This window comes from Ascidiella aspersa, chromosome 9 (genome assembly GCF_963924565.1).
Source record: "Ascidiella aspersa chromosome 9, kaAscAspe10.2, whole genome shotgun sequence".
Taxonomy (NCBI): domain Eukaryota; kingdom Metazoa; phylum Chordata; class Ascidiacea; order Phlebobranchia; family Ascidiidae; genus Ascidiella; species Ascidiella aspersa.
Window position 1 is genome coordinate 12,541,599 of NC_139455.1, and position 17,506 is coordinate 12,559,104.

At 41.7% G+C, this 17,506-nt stretch overlaps 1 protein-coding gene and 4 pseudogenes across 3 annotated transcripts in view; 1 reads left to right on the forward strand and 4 right to left on the reverse strand.

Annotated features, from left to right (window-relative positions):
- Positions 1 to 17,506, forward strand: part of LOC146133036 (uncharacterized) — a 104,025-nt gene that overhangs the window by 29,815 nt on the left and 56,704 nt on the right. For all 3 annotated transcript variants that reach the window (XM_083397309.1, XM_083397311.1, XM_083397310.1), the window contains exon 4: positions 13,792 to 13,860. In XM_083397309.1, the coding sequence (XP_083253435.1) occupies positions 13,792 to 13,860 (69 nt within the window). The remainder of the gene's footprint in view (positions 1 to 13,791; positions 13,861 to 17,506) is intronic.
- On the reverse strand, positions 1,422 to 2,619 carry LOC146133037 (uncharacterized; annotated as a pseudogene).
- On the reverse strand, positions 2,632 to 3,754 carry LOC146133038 (uncharacterized; annotated as a pseudogene).
- Positions 3,975 to 5,172, reverse strand: LOC146133039 (uncharacterized; annotated as a pseudogene).
- LOC146133040 (uncharacterized) lies at positions 5,185 to 6,307 on the reverse strand (annotated as a pseudogene).

Consider the following 17,506-nt stretch of genomic DNA (forward strand, 5'->3'; position numbering starts at 1 on the left):
AAAAATAACTAACAAACGTAAGTCGTAGCAGCAATTGTTCAAATTACGCGAAATTCAAGCAAATACGTAATCCCGGTAGGTATACCTTACAGCATCCAACAATTGAAATCCCGTTTCGAAACTAAATTTGCCTAGTGTTTAAACCGTTGCAATAAACGCGATATTTTGCATACTCAGTCCAAATGTTGCGTAGTTTATACTCGGTTAGGGTTGCTGTCCGTCGTCTGTGTGTCTTAATGCCTCATAAAAGAATGTTAAAAAAAGGCTGCAAAAACGCAATATATTGCGAACTTGGGCTTCATTTACGAGGTTGAACAAACTGCAAAAAGCTATTAAACATAAAAGTATAAAGTTTGCCACATGAAATTTTATTTTTACCAGGGCAATGTAATTGACTTGATTTTTACGGTCACGCAGGTTATTGCCCTATAAATGTTTGGAAACGTTTTACCCATATGGCACGCCCTTTGAATTCAACATGCAACGAAAGTACAATGCTGTGTGATGTTTTAAAATGAAACGTCTAAATAATCGACTACAGAACACAACACTTGGCTAAGCATGTCATACATCTTTAAGCAACTAAAAGCCGTGACAGTTGTCAATTAACCCTCCGACTAAACATTTTAGGTTCAGCAATTATTTAGACTTGCTTGATAGCGTGATATTTAAGCAAATACGTAATCCCGGTGCTAAACTGCATCAAACGTGAGAAAAAAAAACATTGAAAATAAAAAAATTCTTACTGTTAAACTGCTGAAATAAACGCAATATTTTGCAATGCATGGTTAACACATTATAACAAGCCATGAGGCTTTGGCCTCCATTACAATATTGTTAGGAATGTTTGTTGTACGATATCCGTGTAGGACGTAGGTGTCCTGATGTTTACACAAAGTATGTTTAGTATACGACGCGTGTGGTAGCAGTATTTGTTCGACTTGTATAATATTCAAAGAACACGTAAACGCGGTATCAAATGGCGTACAACGTAAGAAAAATTCGCATCGTGTTGAAAAGTGAAAATTGCTAAAACTCTTGACTAAACGCCAAATTAAGCTGCGTCCAACGTCAGACAAACCCGTAACCTTTTTGAAATATAACTCTGCCGAAATTTTGCGTGGTTAAACATAGTGCAATAAATTAAGTCTTTTCTTGGAACGTTGCACACGTTCAGTAACAATACATTTTATAACATGTGATGTGCTTTTTATGTAATACCGGTACCATACTGCTTCCAACGTAAGTAAAATCTCGCTAGAAACTGAAAATCGGTTACAATTAAAACCGCTGGAAGGACTAAATACCGATCGGCTAAACACGTCAAACATTTTAAGTTGAAAATATTAAAATTTAATAATACCAATGAACTATACTTATATACATGAAATAAGCTATTGTTGGCAGGCATAATATATAACAGAGTGTTGCTCTTCCAGCAGAATATATAATAGAACGACGTTTCGACGTGCTATACAGAACGTCTTCATCAGGATACTGACGTTACATGTAAAACAGATTCCTTATAAATCAAAAAGTAACAATTCGTGGGATTAAAAACTCGCACCAACGCTCATTGGTGTAAGAGCGCGCGATAGCTAATCGGCATTAGAACGTCAGTTTTTACGTTCATGGTGCTGGCGCGTAAATGTGTGTTCCACGACTCAAGAAAACCGCGCTTGTGGTAATCGGTTTCCTTCGTCAACACCTGAGCAGCAGAAAAGGTAATTCTGTGCTTGTGGGTAGTTGCATGGCTTGCCAACGTTGATTTCTTGGCATCCTTCTTGCCCACATCCCTTTCGTGCTCCTTCCGGCGCGTATTTAAACTTCTACCCGTCTCACCAATGTAAATTTCGTCACACTCACCGCACGGTATAGCATACACCACACCCCTTGTCACAGTTGCATCAACCGGGTCTTTTGGGTGCGACAGCATCTGACGTAGGGTGTTAATTGGTTTTATCCCAACCGATACACCGAAATCGGTCAGCATACGACGCATAACATCAGTTAACTTCGGTGTAGGGTAAGGTGACAAAGGCTTGTTCTTTGCACTGGATCTGCTTCCGCGAAACCTTTTTAGGATCACGAAGAATCCAGTCCGGGTAGCCATTTAACCGTAGGGCATCATGTACCCTGCGCAATTCGGTTTGAAGCATCGCAGGGTCCGTCGTCAAGCGTCTGGCCTGATCTTTGAGTGCTTTGACAACAGCTCTTTTCTGGTACAAAGGATGACTAGAAGTAAAGTTCAAATAGCGCATGGTACTGGTCGGCTTGTGGTACACACGCGTAGAGAGTTTGCCATCCGCCGCTTTAAGAATCTCCACATCTAGGAAGGAAAGTCGATTCTTACTTTCCAGTTCCATAGTGAACGCAATTCCTTGTTGCACGTTGTTCAAATGATGAAGAAACTCTTTTACCTGACGTTTATCGATGATACAGAAAGTATCATCTACGTAACGTCGCCAGAAACGTGGTGGTCTGGCCAAAGCTCGTAAGGCACGTCCCTCCACAGACTCCATGACCATGTTAATTGGCAACTGCCACTGACACAGGAGATCCAATAGCCGTGCCATACATTTGTTTGTAAAACGAACCTCTGAATATAAAGTAGGTTTGTTCCAAGCTAATCTTCAGACCCAGATGGCTGTCATTATGAGTCCATGTGGTCCTGTCTTTAAGGCTGTAATCCTCCAGTAACCTTGACTCGGTTATTTCCAATGCGAGATCGATTGGTACGTTGGTAAACAGGGATGTTACATCGAATGAGACCATCATTTCATCTTCGCACAGTGACTGTTGCGCTGCTAAAGCTTCTACAAACTCTGCAGAATTTCTGACAGTAAATTCTGTGTTTCCGACCAACGGCGCTAAAAGTCGAGCCAGATATTTGGCTAGGTTGTAAGTAGGGCTTCCAATAAACGACACGATTGGACGAAGGGGCACGTTCTTCTTGTGGACTTTCGGCAATCCATATAAACGAGGGGCAGAACCATCTGTACTATGCAGGTGATGAAACATCGCATCTGAAATGCATTTTCTTTCCTTGTGCAAAACACCAACAAACTTGTTAAGCACTTGTTCCGTTTTTCGGGTGGGGTCACGTGGCAGTTTCTTGTAAGTACTGGAATCGCAAAAGCTCGTAAATTTTGTCGTCATAAACCTTGCGGTCTAAAATAACAGTACTATTACCTTTGTCAGCTGGTAGAATGGTAATATCGTCATTGGCTTTGAGATCTTTCACTGCACGACGCTCAGATGCCGAAAGATTGCAAGGGCTGACCCTGTGACTCTTAATGCAATTAACTAGCTTGCTTGGTATTAAAGTTTTGATATGCGAAGGTAGTGAATATATCCCTTTTTCCACACAAACCAACATACTTGCCTTTGGAACTGTTTTTGGTGCTACTGCAAAATTCGTTCCCAGTTGCATGACCTTTAGCTCCACTTCATTCGGCTGGTAGTTGGAGAGATTAACGACCCAATTCTTCTTCTGGAGCGTTCCGGTTGCATTCACGACTTCCTTACGCTTTGGGGCAATCGAATAGAGATGTCGTTCCGTGTTAATCGTGAGTTGGCGGTGAAGGGCTTTATTACCCGATGTAACATACATTTCAAAGCGACACATGTGCTGGTGTGAAAGAATTGCGGTTAAACTGAGAAAAAGCTCTTCTGAGAGATCAGAGCATTCTTTTATCCAATGGTGAGAGAGGCCTATGCGCAGTCGAATGAAGGCCATTCCGCATTTCCACATTATCTTTTTACCTGCTGCCGAATTATGAGGCGATCTAAACCGAAGCGATCGAGGCAATACATTGTCACTAAGCCATCTGTGGTTGAAAAAAAGATGCACTTTGTGTCTCACAATGGTACGTCTTAGATCAACGTATTTCCGCAACTGCGAAAGGACGCTGGGTCCGTACAGACCTTTAAATTCATTAAATAAGCTATTGTTGCCAGGCATAATATATAACAGAGTGTTGCTCTTCCAGCAGAATATATAATAGATCGACGTTTTGACGTGCTATACAGAACGTCTTCATCAGGATACTGACGTTACATGTAAAACAGATTCCTTATAAATCAAAAAGTAACAATTCGTGGGATTAAAAACTCGCACCAACGCTCATTGGTGTAAGAGCGCGCGATAGCTAATCGGCATTAGAACGTCAGTTTTTACGTTCATGGTGCTGGCGCGTAAATGTGTGTTCCACGACTCAAGAAAACCGCGCTTGTGGTAATCGGTTTCCTTCGTCAACACCTGAGCAGCAGAAAAGGTAATTCTGTGCTTGTGGGTAGTTGCATGGCTTGCCAACGTTGATTTCTTGGCATCCTTCTTGCCCACATCCCTTTCGTGCTCCTTCCGGCGCGTATTTAAACTTCTACCCGTCTCACCAATGTAAATTTCGTCACACTCACCGCACGGTATAGCATACACCACACCCCTTGTCACAGTTGCATCAACCGGGTCTTTTGGGTGCGACAGCATCTGACGTAGGGTGTTAATTGGTTTTATCCCAACCGATACACCGAAATCGGTCAGCATACGACGCATAACATCAGTTAACTTCGGTGTAGGGTAAGGTGACAAAGGCTTGTTCTTTGCACTGGATCTGCTTCCGCGAAACCTTTTTAGGATCACGAAGAATCCAGTCCGGGTAGCCATTTAACCGTAGGGCATCATGTACCCTGCGCAATTCGGTTTGAAGCATCGCAGGGTCCGTCGTCAAGCGTCTGGCCTGATCTTTGAGTGCTTTGACAACAGCTCTTTTCTGGTACAAAGGATGACTAGAAGTAAAGTTCAAATAGCGCATGGTACTGGTCGGCTTGTGGTACACACGCGTAGAGAGTTTGCCATCCGCCGCTTTAAGAATCTCCACATCTAGGAAGGAAAGTCGATTCTTACTTTCCAGTTCCATAGTGAACGCAATTCCTTGTTGCACGTTGTTCAAATGATGAAGAAACTCTTTTACCTGACGTTTATCGATGATACAGAAAGTATCATCTACGTAACGTCGCCAGAAACGTGGTGGTCTGGCCAAAGCTCGTAAGGCACGTCCCTCCACAGACTCCATGACCATGTTAATTGGCAACTGCCACTGACACAGGAGATCCAATAGCCGTGCCATACATTTGTTTGTAAAACGAACCTCTGAATATAAAGTAGGTTTGTTCCAAGCTAATCTTCAGACCCAGATGGCTGTCATTATGAGTCCATGTGGTCCTGTCTTTAAGGCTGTAATCCTCCAGTAACCTTGACTCGGTTATTTCCAATGCGAGATCGATTGGTACGTTGGTAAACAGGGATGTTACATCGAATGAGACCATCATTTCATCTTCGCACAGTGACTGTTGCGCTGCTAAAGCTTCTACAAACTCTGCAGAATTTCTGACAGTAAATTCTGTGTTTCCGACCAACGGCGCTAAAAGTCGAGCCAGATATTTGGCTAGGTTGTAAGTAGGGCTTCCAATAAACGACACGATTGGACGAAGGGGCACGTTCTTCTTGTGGACTTTCGGCAATCCATATAAACGAGGGGCAGAACCATCTGTACTATGCAGGTGATGAAACATCGCATCTGAAATGCATTTTCTTTCCTTGTGCAAAACACCAACAAACTTGTTAAGCACTTGTTCCGTTTTTCGGGTGGGGTCACGTGGCAGTTTCTTGTAAGTACTGGAATCGCAAAAGCTCGTAAATTTTGTCGTCATAAACCTTGCGGTCTAAAATAACAGTACTATTACCTTTGTCAGCTGGTAGAATGGTAATATCGTCATTGGCTTTGAGATCTTTCACTGCACGACGCTCAGATGCCGAAAGATTGCAAGGGCTGACCCTGTGACTCTTAATGCAATTAACTAGCTTGCTTGGTATTAAAGTTTTGATATGCGAAGGTAGTGAATATATCCCTTTTTCCACACAAACCAACATACTTGCCTTTGGAACTGTTTTTGGTGCTACTGCAAAATTCGTTCCCAGTTGCATGACCTTTAGCTCCACTTCATTCGGCTGGTAGTTGGAGAGATTAACGACCCAATTCTTCTTCTGGAGCGTTCCGGTTGCATTCACGACTTCCTTACGCTTTGGGGCAATCGAATAGAGATGTCGTTCCGTGTTAATCGTGAGTTGGCGGTGAAGGGCTTTATTACCCGATGTAACATACATTTCAAAGCGACACATGTGCTGGTGTGAAAGAATTGCGGTTAAACTGAGAAAAAGCTCTTCTGAGAGATCAGAGCATTCTTTTATCCAATGGTGAGAGAGGCCTATGCGCAGTCGAATGAAGGCCATTCCGCATTTCCACATTATCTTTTTACCTGCTGCCGAATTATGAGGCGATCTAAACCGAAGCGATCGAGGCAATACATTGTCACTAAGCCATCTGTGGTTGAAAAAAAGATGCACTTTGTGTCTCACAATGGTACGTCTTAGATCAACGTATTTCCGCAACTGCGAAAGGACGCTGGGTCCGTACAGACCTTTAAATTCATTAAATAAGCTATTGTTGCCAGGCATAATATATAACAGAGTGTTGCTCTTCCAGCAGAATATATAATAGATCGACGTTTTGACGTGCTATACAGAACGTCTTCATCAGGATACTGACGTTACATGTAAAACAGATTCCTTATAAATCAAACAGTAACAATTCGTGGGATTAAAAACTCGCACCAACGCTCATTGGTGTAAGAGCGCGCGATAGCTAATCGACATTAGAACGTCAGTTTTTACGTTCATGGTGCTGGCGCGCCATGTTCCACGAACATACACATAAATGTATGTTCCACGACTCACGAAAACCGCGCTTGTGGTAATCGGTTTCCTTCGTCAACACCTGAGCAGCAGAAAAGTTAATTCTGTGCTTGTGGGTAGTTGCATGGCTTGCCAACGCTGATTTCTTGGCATCCTTCTTGCCCACATCCCTTTCGTGCTCCTTCCGGCGCGTATTTAAACTTCTACCCGTCTCACCAATGTAAATTTCGTCACACTCGCACTTGAGCAACACTCTGTTATATACTTATATACGTTAACGCAGGTAATTGCGATTGAAAAACAGTTTTGCGTGGTTATGTTAAGAACTTTACGATACGTCGCGCGCTGGCCCGTGGAGAAGCGATCTCACGGTGGGGAGTCACCGGTCCTTTTGCTGCAAGCGACCGACCGGGCGAACATATCGCGACAACAAACAATGCCATTTATTATAATAGAACCTTATGTTGTCCGTATATTTATGTGTCAGCTAGTTTGGTTGCTTGTCGAAAAATATACTATTTAAATATTACACTTTGCAATATTTTGTTGAATAGACAGAGTGTTACAACGTTTGAGTCAGTAATAACCGATTTCTATCAGACAATCTTCCTGAACTAACTTTCTCAAACATGCGGTCTTTTTTTTTCCGGACTATCGTGTTGCAAGTTTGTGTAAAAGGAAATATTTGTTACACGGAAGATTATTCTTGGTGAGATGCGTTGTATATAATATCATATATGGGTTTGCAGCCCTGGTAGTATATATCGATGTGTAAATTGTAACCTTTGCTAAATTTACTACGATGACACAAGTACAGTCAGCTCGTCCAGCATTAACAGCCTTGTGTAAATATGATAATGTCTTCTTATGTAGTATTACACTGCTCTTGTTTTGAAGTGCCTTGCCATGTAAACCATTAGAGTGTGATAAATATCAGTATTTTACCCACATTTGCTTAAACCAGTGTTTCCCAACCTTTTTATTCTTATGCCTCCTTCGGCTCCAAAACATTTCATATCGCCCCCTTCTTCTTTCCTGTTGCTTAGGTATGTGGGTACTGGCTTTTGAGCCACTGCGTGGTACAGGATTTCGCGGCCAATATTGCTGCCCAACCACCGGGACAGGAAAACTTTGAACATTCTTCCACGATGATGTGGTTTGCCGTTCGTATGGCTCCGCACTCACATAGTGGGGAAGAGGCAAGGCCCCATTGAAACATAGAGGAGGCAAAACGGCCGACTCCTGTTAATAAGCGGTTACTTCTCACATTCGCTGTTCTCGACAGCTCTGAGGCGTGGTAGCGAGTCGATGGATGCATGTAGCTGTCTTGTTTGTTGGCCATTCTTCTTCCCAGGTTTCCTCCTTCCATTCTGAGGCAGTTTTGCCATAAAGGATTGCTTTCTTTAATGACTGTGCTGCGGTTAGAAAGAAGTGTCGTGATTTTAGTCGTGTTGTCTGCGCACAGCCTGGAATTTTGCCGTGCAGTAGATGGTCAGGGCACAAGAGTGCCTTGCGCGATTGAGCAAAGGTTGCCCTCTCCCGCCTCATGTTAGTTGGCTCTATCCCTGCTAGCATTGGGAGGTTATTTACTGGGGGGCACAGCCAGTGATGTTTCGTAAGCAGTTATTTATTGACACATCCAGTAGTTTGGTGTGTTCACTTCTGGACCACGCAGCCGCATAGTATTATGCTGGCGCGTATACAAGCGCAAGTGCCGTAGATCGCAAAACTTTGGTGTTGGATCCCAATGTTGTGCCAGCGAGTCTCCTAATTAGAGCAGTTCGGGATGAGACCTTGTTTCTCACAACACCCTCTAGGCGTTTTCGAAACCCGAGGGAACGGTCCAGTATCACTCCAAGGTAGGTGGGGCACGGGTCAAAGGGAAGGTTGGAACCGTTACAAAGGATGCGTAGCTCCCTGGAGGCTTCCCTGTTGTTTAAGTGGAAGGCGGAGGCGACAGACTTTGTTTCGCTCAGCATCAGTCTCCATTTTCAAGGTATGTTGAGAGTGTACCGACATCCTTGTTGTGATTACTTTCGACAGTTTCCCAACTCCGGCATGACGTAAGTAGGGCGATGTCATCTGCGTATGAGGTTTGCCGGCAGTGGTATGGGGAAGGTCATACATGTATTGTATATGTTGAAGAGCATCGGTGCAAGCACAGAACCCTGTGGGACTCCATTTCTTAGCCGCCTCAATCGACTTGAAACTTCTGTTGTTTATCAGTCCATGATAAAGTGTACCATGCGTTTGTCAGGGACGGTTTTCAGGAGCTTGTAGGTTAGGCCCTGGTGTCATATGGTGTCATCGGCAGCTGTCAAGTCTAAAAATACAGCGCCTGTTTTTGTGTTGGCTTGGTAACCATCTTCAATATCCTACGTCAGGAGGGTGACTTTGTCTGATGTGCACCTACAACACCTGAAGCCTTCTTGCTCTGGTGGTAATTGGGGATCAACGACAAGTTCTAATCGAGTGTATGATTCGCTCAAGGATCTTGAAAGGGGTGCTTAGCAGGGATATTGGGCGGTAGGTCTTCGCATCATCGAGTGGCTTGTTTGGCTTGGGTATGGCTTTCATTAGGGTTCTTCTCCATATCCTTGGGATTTTTAGCCGGATCATGCACAAGAGGAACTTTGCAAGCCAATGGATTGCACAGTCTCCCATATGTATGAGGAATTCTGGATGGAGGCGATCGGGACCTGGTGCTTTATCGGAATTTGGCTTCCGAAGGGCGTTGCGGACTTGTAAACTCGCTAGAGAGGTTTGCATCTGCAGTCGGAGATTTCCCAAGCTCTGATAATTTCTTTACCAGACCTGTCTTGGATTACCGATGGATTTTAGGCATTGCGGCCGTTTTTAACCAGACGCGAAGCTATAGCGTTTGCTGTTACAGGACACTTGCCCGGAGCAACCTTGCCACATCGCGTGAGTCATTTGATGGTGAGCCACGCCTTTCGTCTAGAGTGCGTGAAGTCAATGGACTCTACTGTCTCCATCCAACAAGCTTGGCGCTTTCGGTCTAGGTGGTTTACCAGTTCATCGGCTGCCGATTTGGTTTCTTCAATATTGCTGGAGCGTTTAAACTGGCTATACAGGTCCTGGCAGTCCTGGTCCCACCATAGGACGATTGGGACGTAGTTATTGCGGAAATCCCGCGGGATTGCCTGTTTCGCCGCGCGTGTCAGCATTCCTGCGAAAGCGTGATAGGCCTTATTTTGGTCTTGCGAGTCTGGGCTTGGCAAAGTTTGTGCCATGTGGTGTGTTGCCTTGGTTTACAGCAACCAACGTGCCTTTCGGAAATTCCACCGTCTCACAGGTTTGCTTGGGATGGGTTTTAAAGGACCGGCCATTGATGTTATTGAAACTCTGTGCTGTGACCGAGGGAACCGACTGGTGACGTGTCGTTCAGGATGGGCCTGTCCAGATGACACTCTAGCAAAAGCAGGCCTGGATTGCTTCCAGTGCTCCAGCGTCCCGAGGTCAAACTGTCGGAGTCTTTTGGGTCATACAAGAGCGACATATTGTTAGCTGACGCCCAGTTGGAAAGGGTTTCTCCATGGCGATTACTAGTCTGGTACCCCCAGTCCGTGTGGTGACAACAAAAGTCACCTACATACAGGCAAGGGGTAGGGAGTATGGGCAGCGAATTTATCTCGAGTGCTACAGGTGGCGGCTTGTAGACGTTAACGTAGGTGGTTCCTCGTACTTCAACAGCGTGCCATTCAATGTCGCTTTCCTTAAGGAATCTTGCTTTGATGGTGTAGTTTCAATTTTTAACAAATGTGGCAATTCCATGTTTCCGGCTAGTGAAATGTGCCACGAGGCGATATTGTTAGATCTTTAGCCTAGCATCTGTGTCGCAGTGGGTTTCTTGGAGTAGAATCAAGGCTGCATCATGTTCTTCGGCCAGTCTTGCAATTACTTCCAGCTTAGCGTTGGTGAGGCCCTCTACATTCAACTTGAGAACCGACATCCTCTCATCTTTGACCATTGTCCGCCCTGAAAAGCGCGCAATGTGGGATTCGTGGATGTGGCTCGACGTTGAAGCACTTGAAGTTTTCATATATTCGCATAAGTATCGCCCCCCTCATCTTGCTTTACACTAAAGTATTATATTAATCGTTATCTAACATCATGTTGTCTGGACTTTCGTTTCGATGAGCCGTCAGTCATATTTTAAGTTGTCTAACATACATTCACTAGAGGAATTTACATGAGCCTATGTATAAATTGAACTGAATTAATGACGTAGGTGCCTAAAAATTTTTTCGCACGTACGTTTAACTTCAAATAGTGTAGTCAAAAATGATTTTAAATGGACTCGTGTCTAGTTGTCAAAGAGGCGACGGGCCGTGGCGAGTCCTGCTTTAAATATACAAACATTTCCGCGTATAAAACGGTAAAACGCAACCACAATCAACAACTTTACATAACGAAGCCCATTGTTAAGCCAGAAGTTAAGTACTTTGATGTAACGCCCCCTTATGTGCGTTCAGCGCCCCCCAAATGAGAAAAATACCCAAAACGCCCCTTGTAACTTACCAACGCCCGCAAAGAGGCGGTGCTGCCCTCGTTGGAAACATCTGGCTTAAACTCGTCGTATACGTATACGTTTATGCGTGTGACGTCACAATAACGCATTGTTTGTCAAATTACTTGTGTTATTTAGGTGTTGGGAATGTAACTGACGCTAATTGCTCAAGATTTCCCAAATAGTTGATGGGCATAATATTTGAAATTGTACGACGACATAATTGTATTTAACACATTGCCTTTTGTGTAGAAACTCTTATTCTTCGTGCACAGTGCTAACATCTTTGCCCTTTCTTGATTTCGGCAACACGCTTTAAATTTAAACTGTGTGTGATTATTTTGTGGCTGAATTAGAAGACGCGTTTCACTAATTAGGAGACGCGTTTCACTAAAGTATTTAGCCTCATTTAGCGTTCTGTGCATAGACCGGCGTGCGTACAACAAACGGTATACAGAGTTTAGTAGAATAATGAGCGGTCAGACCTTCACGCGATGCAATGAAGTCAAGCAATCTTATTCAGGGAGTCGAACCGTTTGACTTTTCCCGTTCAGGTTCTGTTCTTGTTCAAGGATTTCTTCGTAATTTTGTTCAGTTCCGGTTGCGGTTCGGAGCAATTTAAAAGTTCCGGTTCAACTAAATTTATTTTCAAAACTGGTTCATAAATTTCCTGCTTGGATGCAATTAGTTGCGTTACACCTAAACATGTGGGTTAATAAGTGTAAATATAAATTTATTGAATAGCAATTCATATTTAATCTAAGTTTCGTGACGTTTTAAAAAACAAGCAGTTAATTATTTAAATATTCGAAAAATACAAAAATCAACGTTTTATTTAATAAATATTATTTTTTTTATAAAATTTCGAAATTGGTCTAACTTGACTCTGTAAAATACAAGTTGTGACGTCATGCGGGAGTGAACCGCTTCCTTGACAGTGTCGGATTCCAAGATTCAGCTAGTTTTTAAATATTAAGTTCAGTTCCGGTTAGATTTATTAAAATATTACAAATAACTTTCAGGTTAGGTTACGGTTCGGAAAAAATCGGCCCAAAACCTGTTCATAAATTTCCGGTTCGGGTTTGGTTTGATTCCCTGATCTTACTGCCTGAAATAAAAATACAATTCATATCGTAAATGAAGTATAACTAACAAGCGTTTGTACATCTCTAAGTCTAGCATGCTATAGCCCAGTGGCAGGCAACTACTCCGGTCGGCGGGCCAGATAAGGCAAAATTAAGTACTTGGCAGGCCGGAATAAGAACTGCCATAGCCTGCATGTTTTGTCGCATAATGGCGGATAATGTTGTACTCTTTAAACACGGCAACACTTTCATTGCACGTCAAACATACTGCTTTCTTCCCGACTTAAAGATTAAACTAAGTACAAAACTTAGTAAACCGAAATCAGTTTGTTTGGATGTTATAGGATAAATATATTTTGCTACTAGAAGCATCATCAGTATTATACATCCAAACATTCTGTATCATTGACGTGCAGCCAGAATCTTTTGTTTTTCACCATTCAAATTCAGGCTGATATTGTAATTCGAAGGAAAATTCTGATTCTTGCCGACTTAAGTGAAAAAGTACTCGGCGTCCAATCCTCAAGTTCCCGACACTCCTTGTCAAACTTACGTTTCTTGGCAAATCCATGGGAAAATATTTATTGTAAATTCTAAATACAACAAAAACTAACAATCACTATAAATTGACGTAGTAAGCAACTAGTGGAGGATTGTGGCAGAACGTGGCCGCGGGCCACATTATTATGTAAAACAGGAAGCTGTCTGCGGGCCGCTCAAAATCCCGTAGAGGGCCAGACCCGGCCCGCGGAACGTATGTTGCCCGCCCCTGCTATAGCCGATTACGTACTCGATCCGTTTTAGACACAACGCTCAACATTACATTTTGAGGACATAATAAACTTTCACAATCATGTTTTTAAATTATCGGTTCTAACACACGGCTGTAGTTAACTTACATGGAAATGGTATACGATGTAATAAATATTAACTCGGCTTAAAGGCTTTGATTTTAATTGGACCGTGCCACTGGTATTTCCTGTTAATAATGACACAAATACAGGCTGCTCATTCTGCTCGGCACGTAGGACTTTTATGTATTGTCGTCAGGACTGCGGTGTCACACTCGGGACTCGAAGGAGTAGATTTATTTTGCTAAAGTCGGACTCGGGACTCGAGTAAGACTTCGTAATAATACCTGTCCGACGTGCGCAAGGCGGAATAGCATATAGTGGATATTTTCCTATCATGTATTGTGAGGGGTTGAAATATATACACCTCTGTGAGAGGATTGCTGAAAATCCAGTAAATTTAGTTACTTAAAATAAGAAAAATAAAGACTGTAGAGTCGCAGAACTGGGCGAATCCGCACATTTGGCTGGACTCGGACTCGGGTTTAGTTAGTTTATTGGCCGGAGTGGGACTCGGGGTTGGACTCGGGTTATTTTTAACCGACTATTTTTAACCGACTTGTCTTTTAGATATCAAAGTATATCTCCTCGTTCATCCCAAGATGATTACAATCAGATCGACACAAACTTGACAGAAAGGTAGTACCATTATAGATTGTTTCACTTATTGTTAAAAAACTAAATACCAAAAAAATCAATTAAATTACTAAGGCGCAAATACCTTTCCGAGACGTTTAAAAATAATTTTGCCTTCGTTTTGCAAAATTGTAGCACAATAATGTGCCTTTGACGCCTCAGAATAACAAACGCCATGGAAATATTGGAGGCAAAGCCACCCGAATAAAACTATAGTTTTATCGTTTTTACCTATAACTTCTAATTGAAAAGATTTTTTATATAGGTCAGGGATTGGGAACCTATGGATCGCGAGCCATATATTGCTCTTTTTGTGGCGCCATACGGCTCTTTTGATGAAATGATCTTGCTTGTAGATAAATAAGCTATATTTTGTAAGCATAATTTGAATAAAAGACTGCACGCCGCCACGGCCGCATTTCTAACCATTTTTCCTTTGTTAACACATGGAAGCAAATTTTTCGGCGATTCGCGTAAATCTTATTTGTTTTTCGCGACTGTTATCCCGTTTAAGGGAATCTCTTTATATCTAAAAGGCCCTGTTGTTTCCAACGAAACTCGGTTATCAAAGTTGTGCAAACTTAGCGAAAAGCAAAATCCTCTAGCAAACCTAGAAATTCAAGTCAGACACTATTAAAAAATAAAGATATATTTCGCCAGCAGAGGCACTGAATGAATTGTCAGGAATTAAGGTCGACATTTATCTTGCAAGGGTCAAGGTGATCTCCAATTATAACATATTCAGTGCAAACTTAGTTATTTATTCATCCTAAGTATGTTTTGTCCTTTAAATGAGAACAAAATAAACGACTCTGCTCAATTTACTATTTTTTCAACCTATAACTAGATGTTAAAAAGTGTTATATGGCTCTCCTGGAAATACGATTAAGAACATTTGGCTTTTATAGATCCTTTAACTAAAAAGGTTCCCTACCCCTGCTGTAGTTAATAGTAGCTGCACAATTAGTTTTTAGGGTCTTTAATCTAGTGCTTATAGGTTAATTACATTCACTAACATTTTATCTGTATTGGATTATCGTAAGATGAATATGCCGTACGCTATATACGCGAGAAGTTCGTTCTTACTTTAGACCAGGGGTCGGCAACCCCTGGCACGCGTGCCAAAAGTGGCATGCGAGATGATTTTTCAGGGCACGCCAAATAATTTAACGCGTACGTTATATCACCGCAACCATTACATCACTACTACATCAATAATATTACATCGCTATCACTAGCGCTAATTAAGTGGTTGCATACATGTCCAATTCGTGTCACAAATAACTGTCTTAACTCTTGTATTTAGCATTATTTTTTGTGGGCGTTAAACTTGTTTTTTACGACTAACCGTTCGTATTACGTCACACTGCCCTAAAATTGGCGTGATGTTTATAGCTTTGAAGAAGGGCATTGTACGTTAAAAGTAAGCACGTGTGTTTATTTGCGACTGAGAAACCAAGCTAAAAGCGAAACTGATAGTTAACACTTGGTATCATCTGAAAAAGCGTCAAAGTACATTAAAAAAAGCGGGCATAGCATTGTGTTCAGTTCGCTTTTTTCAGCAGGGTTGGGGATCTTTACAGAAATTAACTCGTGAAATTAGGTTTAATGGCGTCTCGCAAGCTACGTAATTTAGATGTCAGATCATTCGTAAATCACAGCAGGGCTGTGGAGTCGGACTCGGGACTCGATTAAGATTATTGGTAAAACTATCCGAGTCCGACGTGTGCACATGCGCAGAACCAAATTTACAAACTGATAACTGTAAATTGTTGAGGTAAACGATGTGTTCCTTGTGCGACTGAGATACCAACCACGACTGAGAAACCGAGCAAAGGGAAACTGATATTAACACTTATAAACTGAGAAAGTGTCGAATTATATTCCAATATAGTGGACACATTAATGTGTTCGTGACAGAGTTAAATGCTTTCTCACTTTTGATATATGTTAGACCGGTGTGAAAGTCGCAGTATGTCCTATATGGAACTTTCTAAAATGGTTGTTTTACGAACTTATAAGTTATGTTTGCGTTTTTTTTTCCGTCTCTATGAACATAACGTATAAAGTATACGACCCTATATAAATTACCTTTTTTGCCACTTTAAATTAAATAAACGATAAAACGATAAAATATCGCTCGTGAAAAGTATTGTTTTACAGGTTTTCACCGCACCATTTTCCCAGCCTCATTATAACTCGATTTAACTTACGCACAAGTTCGACGATAGCAGAAAGTTTATGGAGCTTATATGTGTTTCGACGTTACTTTTTAATGATGCTTTGTGACGTCATCTTCAAGCATTTCATGTCCCGACCAAACGAAAATCGTTGATATGCACGCATGTTAGCCTGTTGTACGTGGCCCGCAAAGAATATGCAAGAAATATTGTGGCCTGCGACTCTGTCAACCTTGGACATCCTTTATTTGCTTTTTCGTACAAACGCCCCAGCTGATGCCCCTACTCGGCGAACTACTGAAATATTTCTATTTAGTGTCGCAAAATGCATAGATAAAATGCGACTGTTTTGTGCCTATACCAAAAAATGAAAAACAATAAATTGAGTTCTACTGCTTTGAAACATTCAACAACAAAAAAACATTTTATTTCCATAGAAAAAGCGGCGCAAACCGGACACCTCACTTTTCTCAAAAACGAAAATTGCCGGCGCTAAATTTGTTTGCTTTGACACTGACTATATCGTCATACAAATGTTTGTGGCCGACATCAGGCAGATTTTGTTTTATACAAACCAGGGAGGGAGAAAATTTGTTTTGGGAATATTGATATAAAGATACAGTAGAAGGCCTACAGTAGAATTATATGTGTTGGATACTGAAGATAAAATTGTTCTAATACTAATGAGTATAGCGTATGATAAAAAAGGCAGTTTATGTAAGGCCTATAAAACTTTTAACTGATATATTGATGCAATGCAATACTTACGCATAGTGCTCTTTTGGTTTTCTAGTGGCCTATGTTTTAGCCTATATACAAAAAATAGCCTGCTGAAAAAAAACGAACTGTCACGAACACAATACTTTGCCAGTTATTTCGGAACATATATTTCGAAGCTTTTCGACCGATACCTATATAACTGTTAACAATCAGTTTCGCTTTTATCTTAGTTTCTCAGTCGCACAAAAACACACGTACTTACTTTTAATGTAGACTGCTCTGCTTTAACGCAGTAACCATTACGCCAATTTTAGGGCATTGTAACGTAATTAGAACGGTTGGAAAAATAATTGTAAATACAACAGGTAAGACCCTAATTAGTGGCACCAACACTGCAGATTGAACTAGAAATGTGTGCAACCATTTGTTGAGCGAAACTGATGTAATAATAGAGTTATTGATGTGGTAGTTATTTAGGTGATATTACATGCGCGTCAAATCATTTGGCGTACCCTGAAAAATCATCTCGCGTGCCACTTTTGGCAAGCGTGCCAGGGGTTGCCGACCCCTGGTATACGGCGTCATCTATATCAGTGGTCTCCAACCTTTTTATTAGGCGACCCCAATTTAAATAAAATATAATCAGAATTTAGATTGCGACACCATTTTGTTTTCAGATAGGAATAAAACATGTTTTTAATTATGCTGCAACTAAGTAACACGAGCGAATATGCGTAAATATACACATT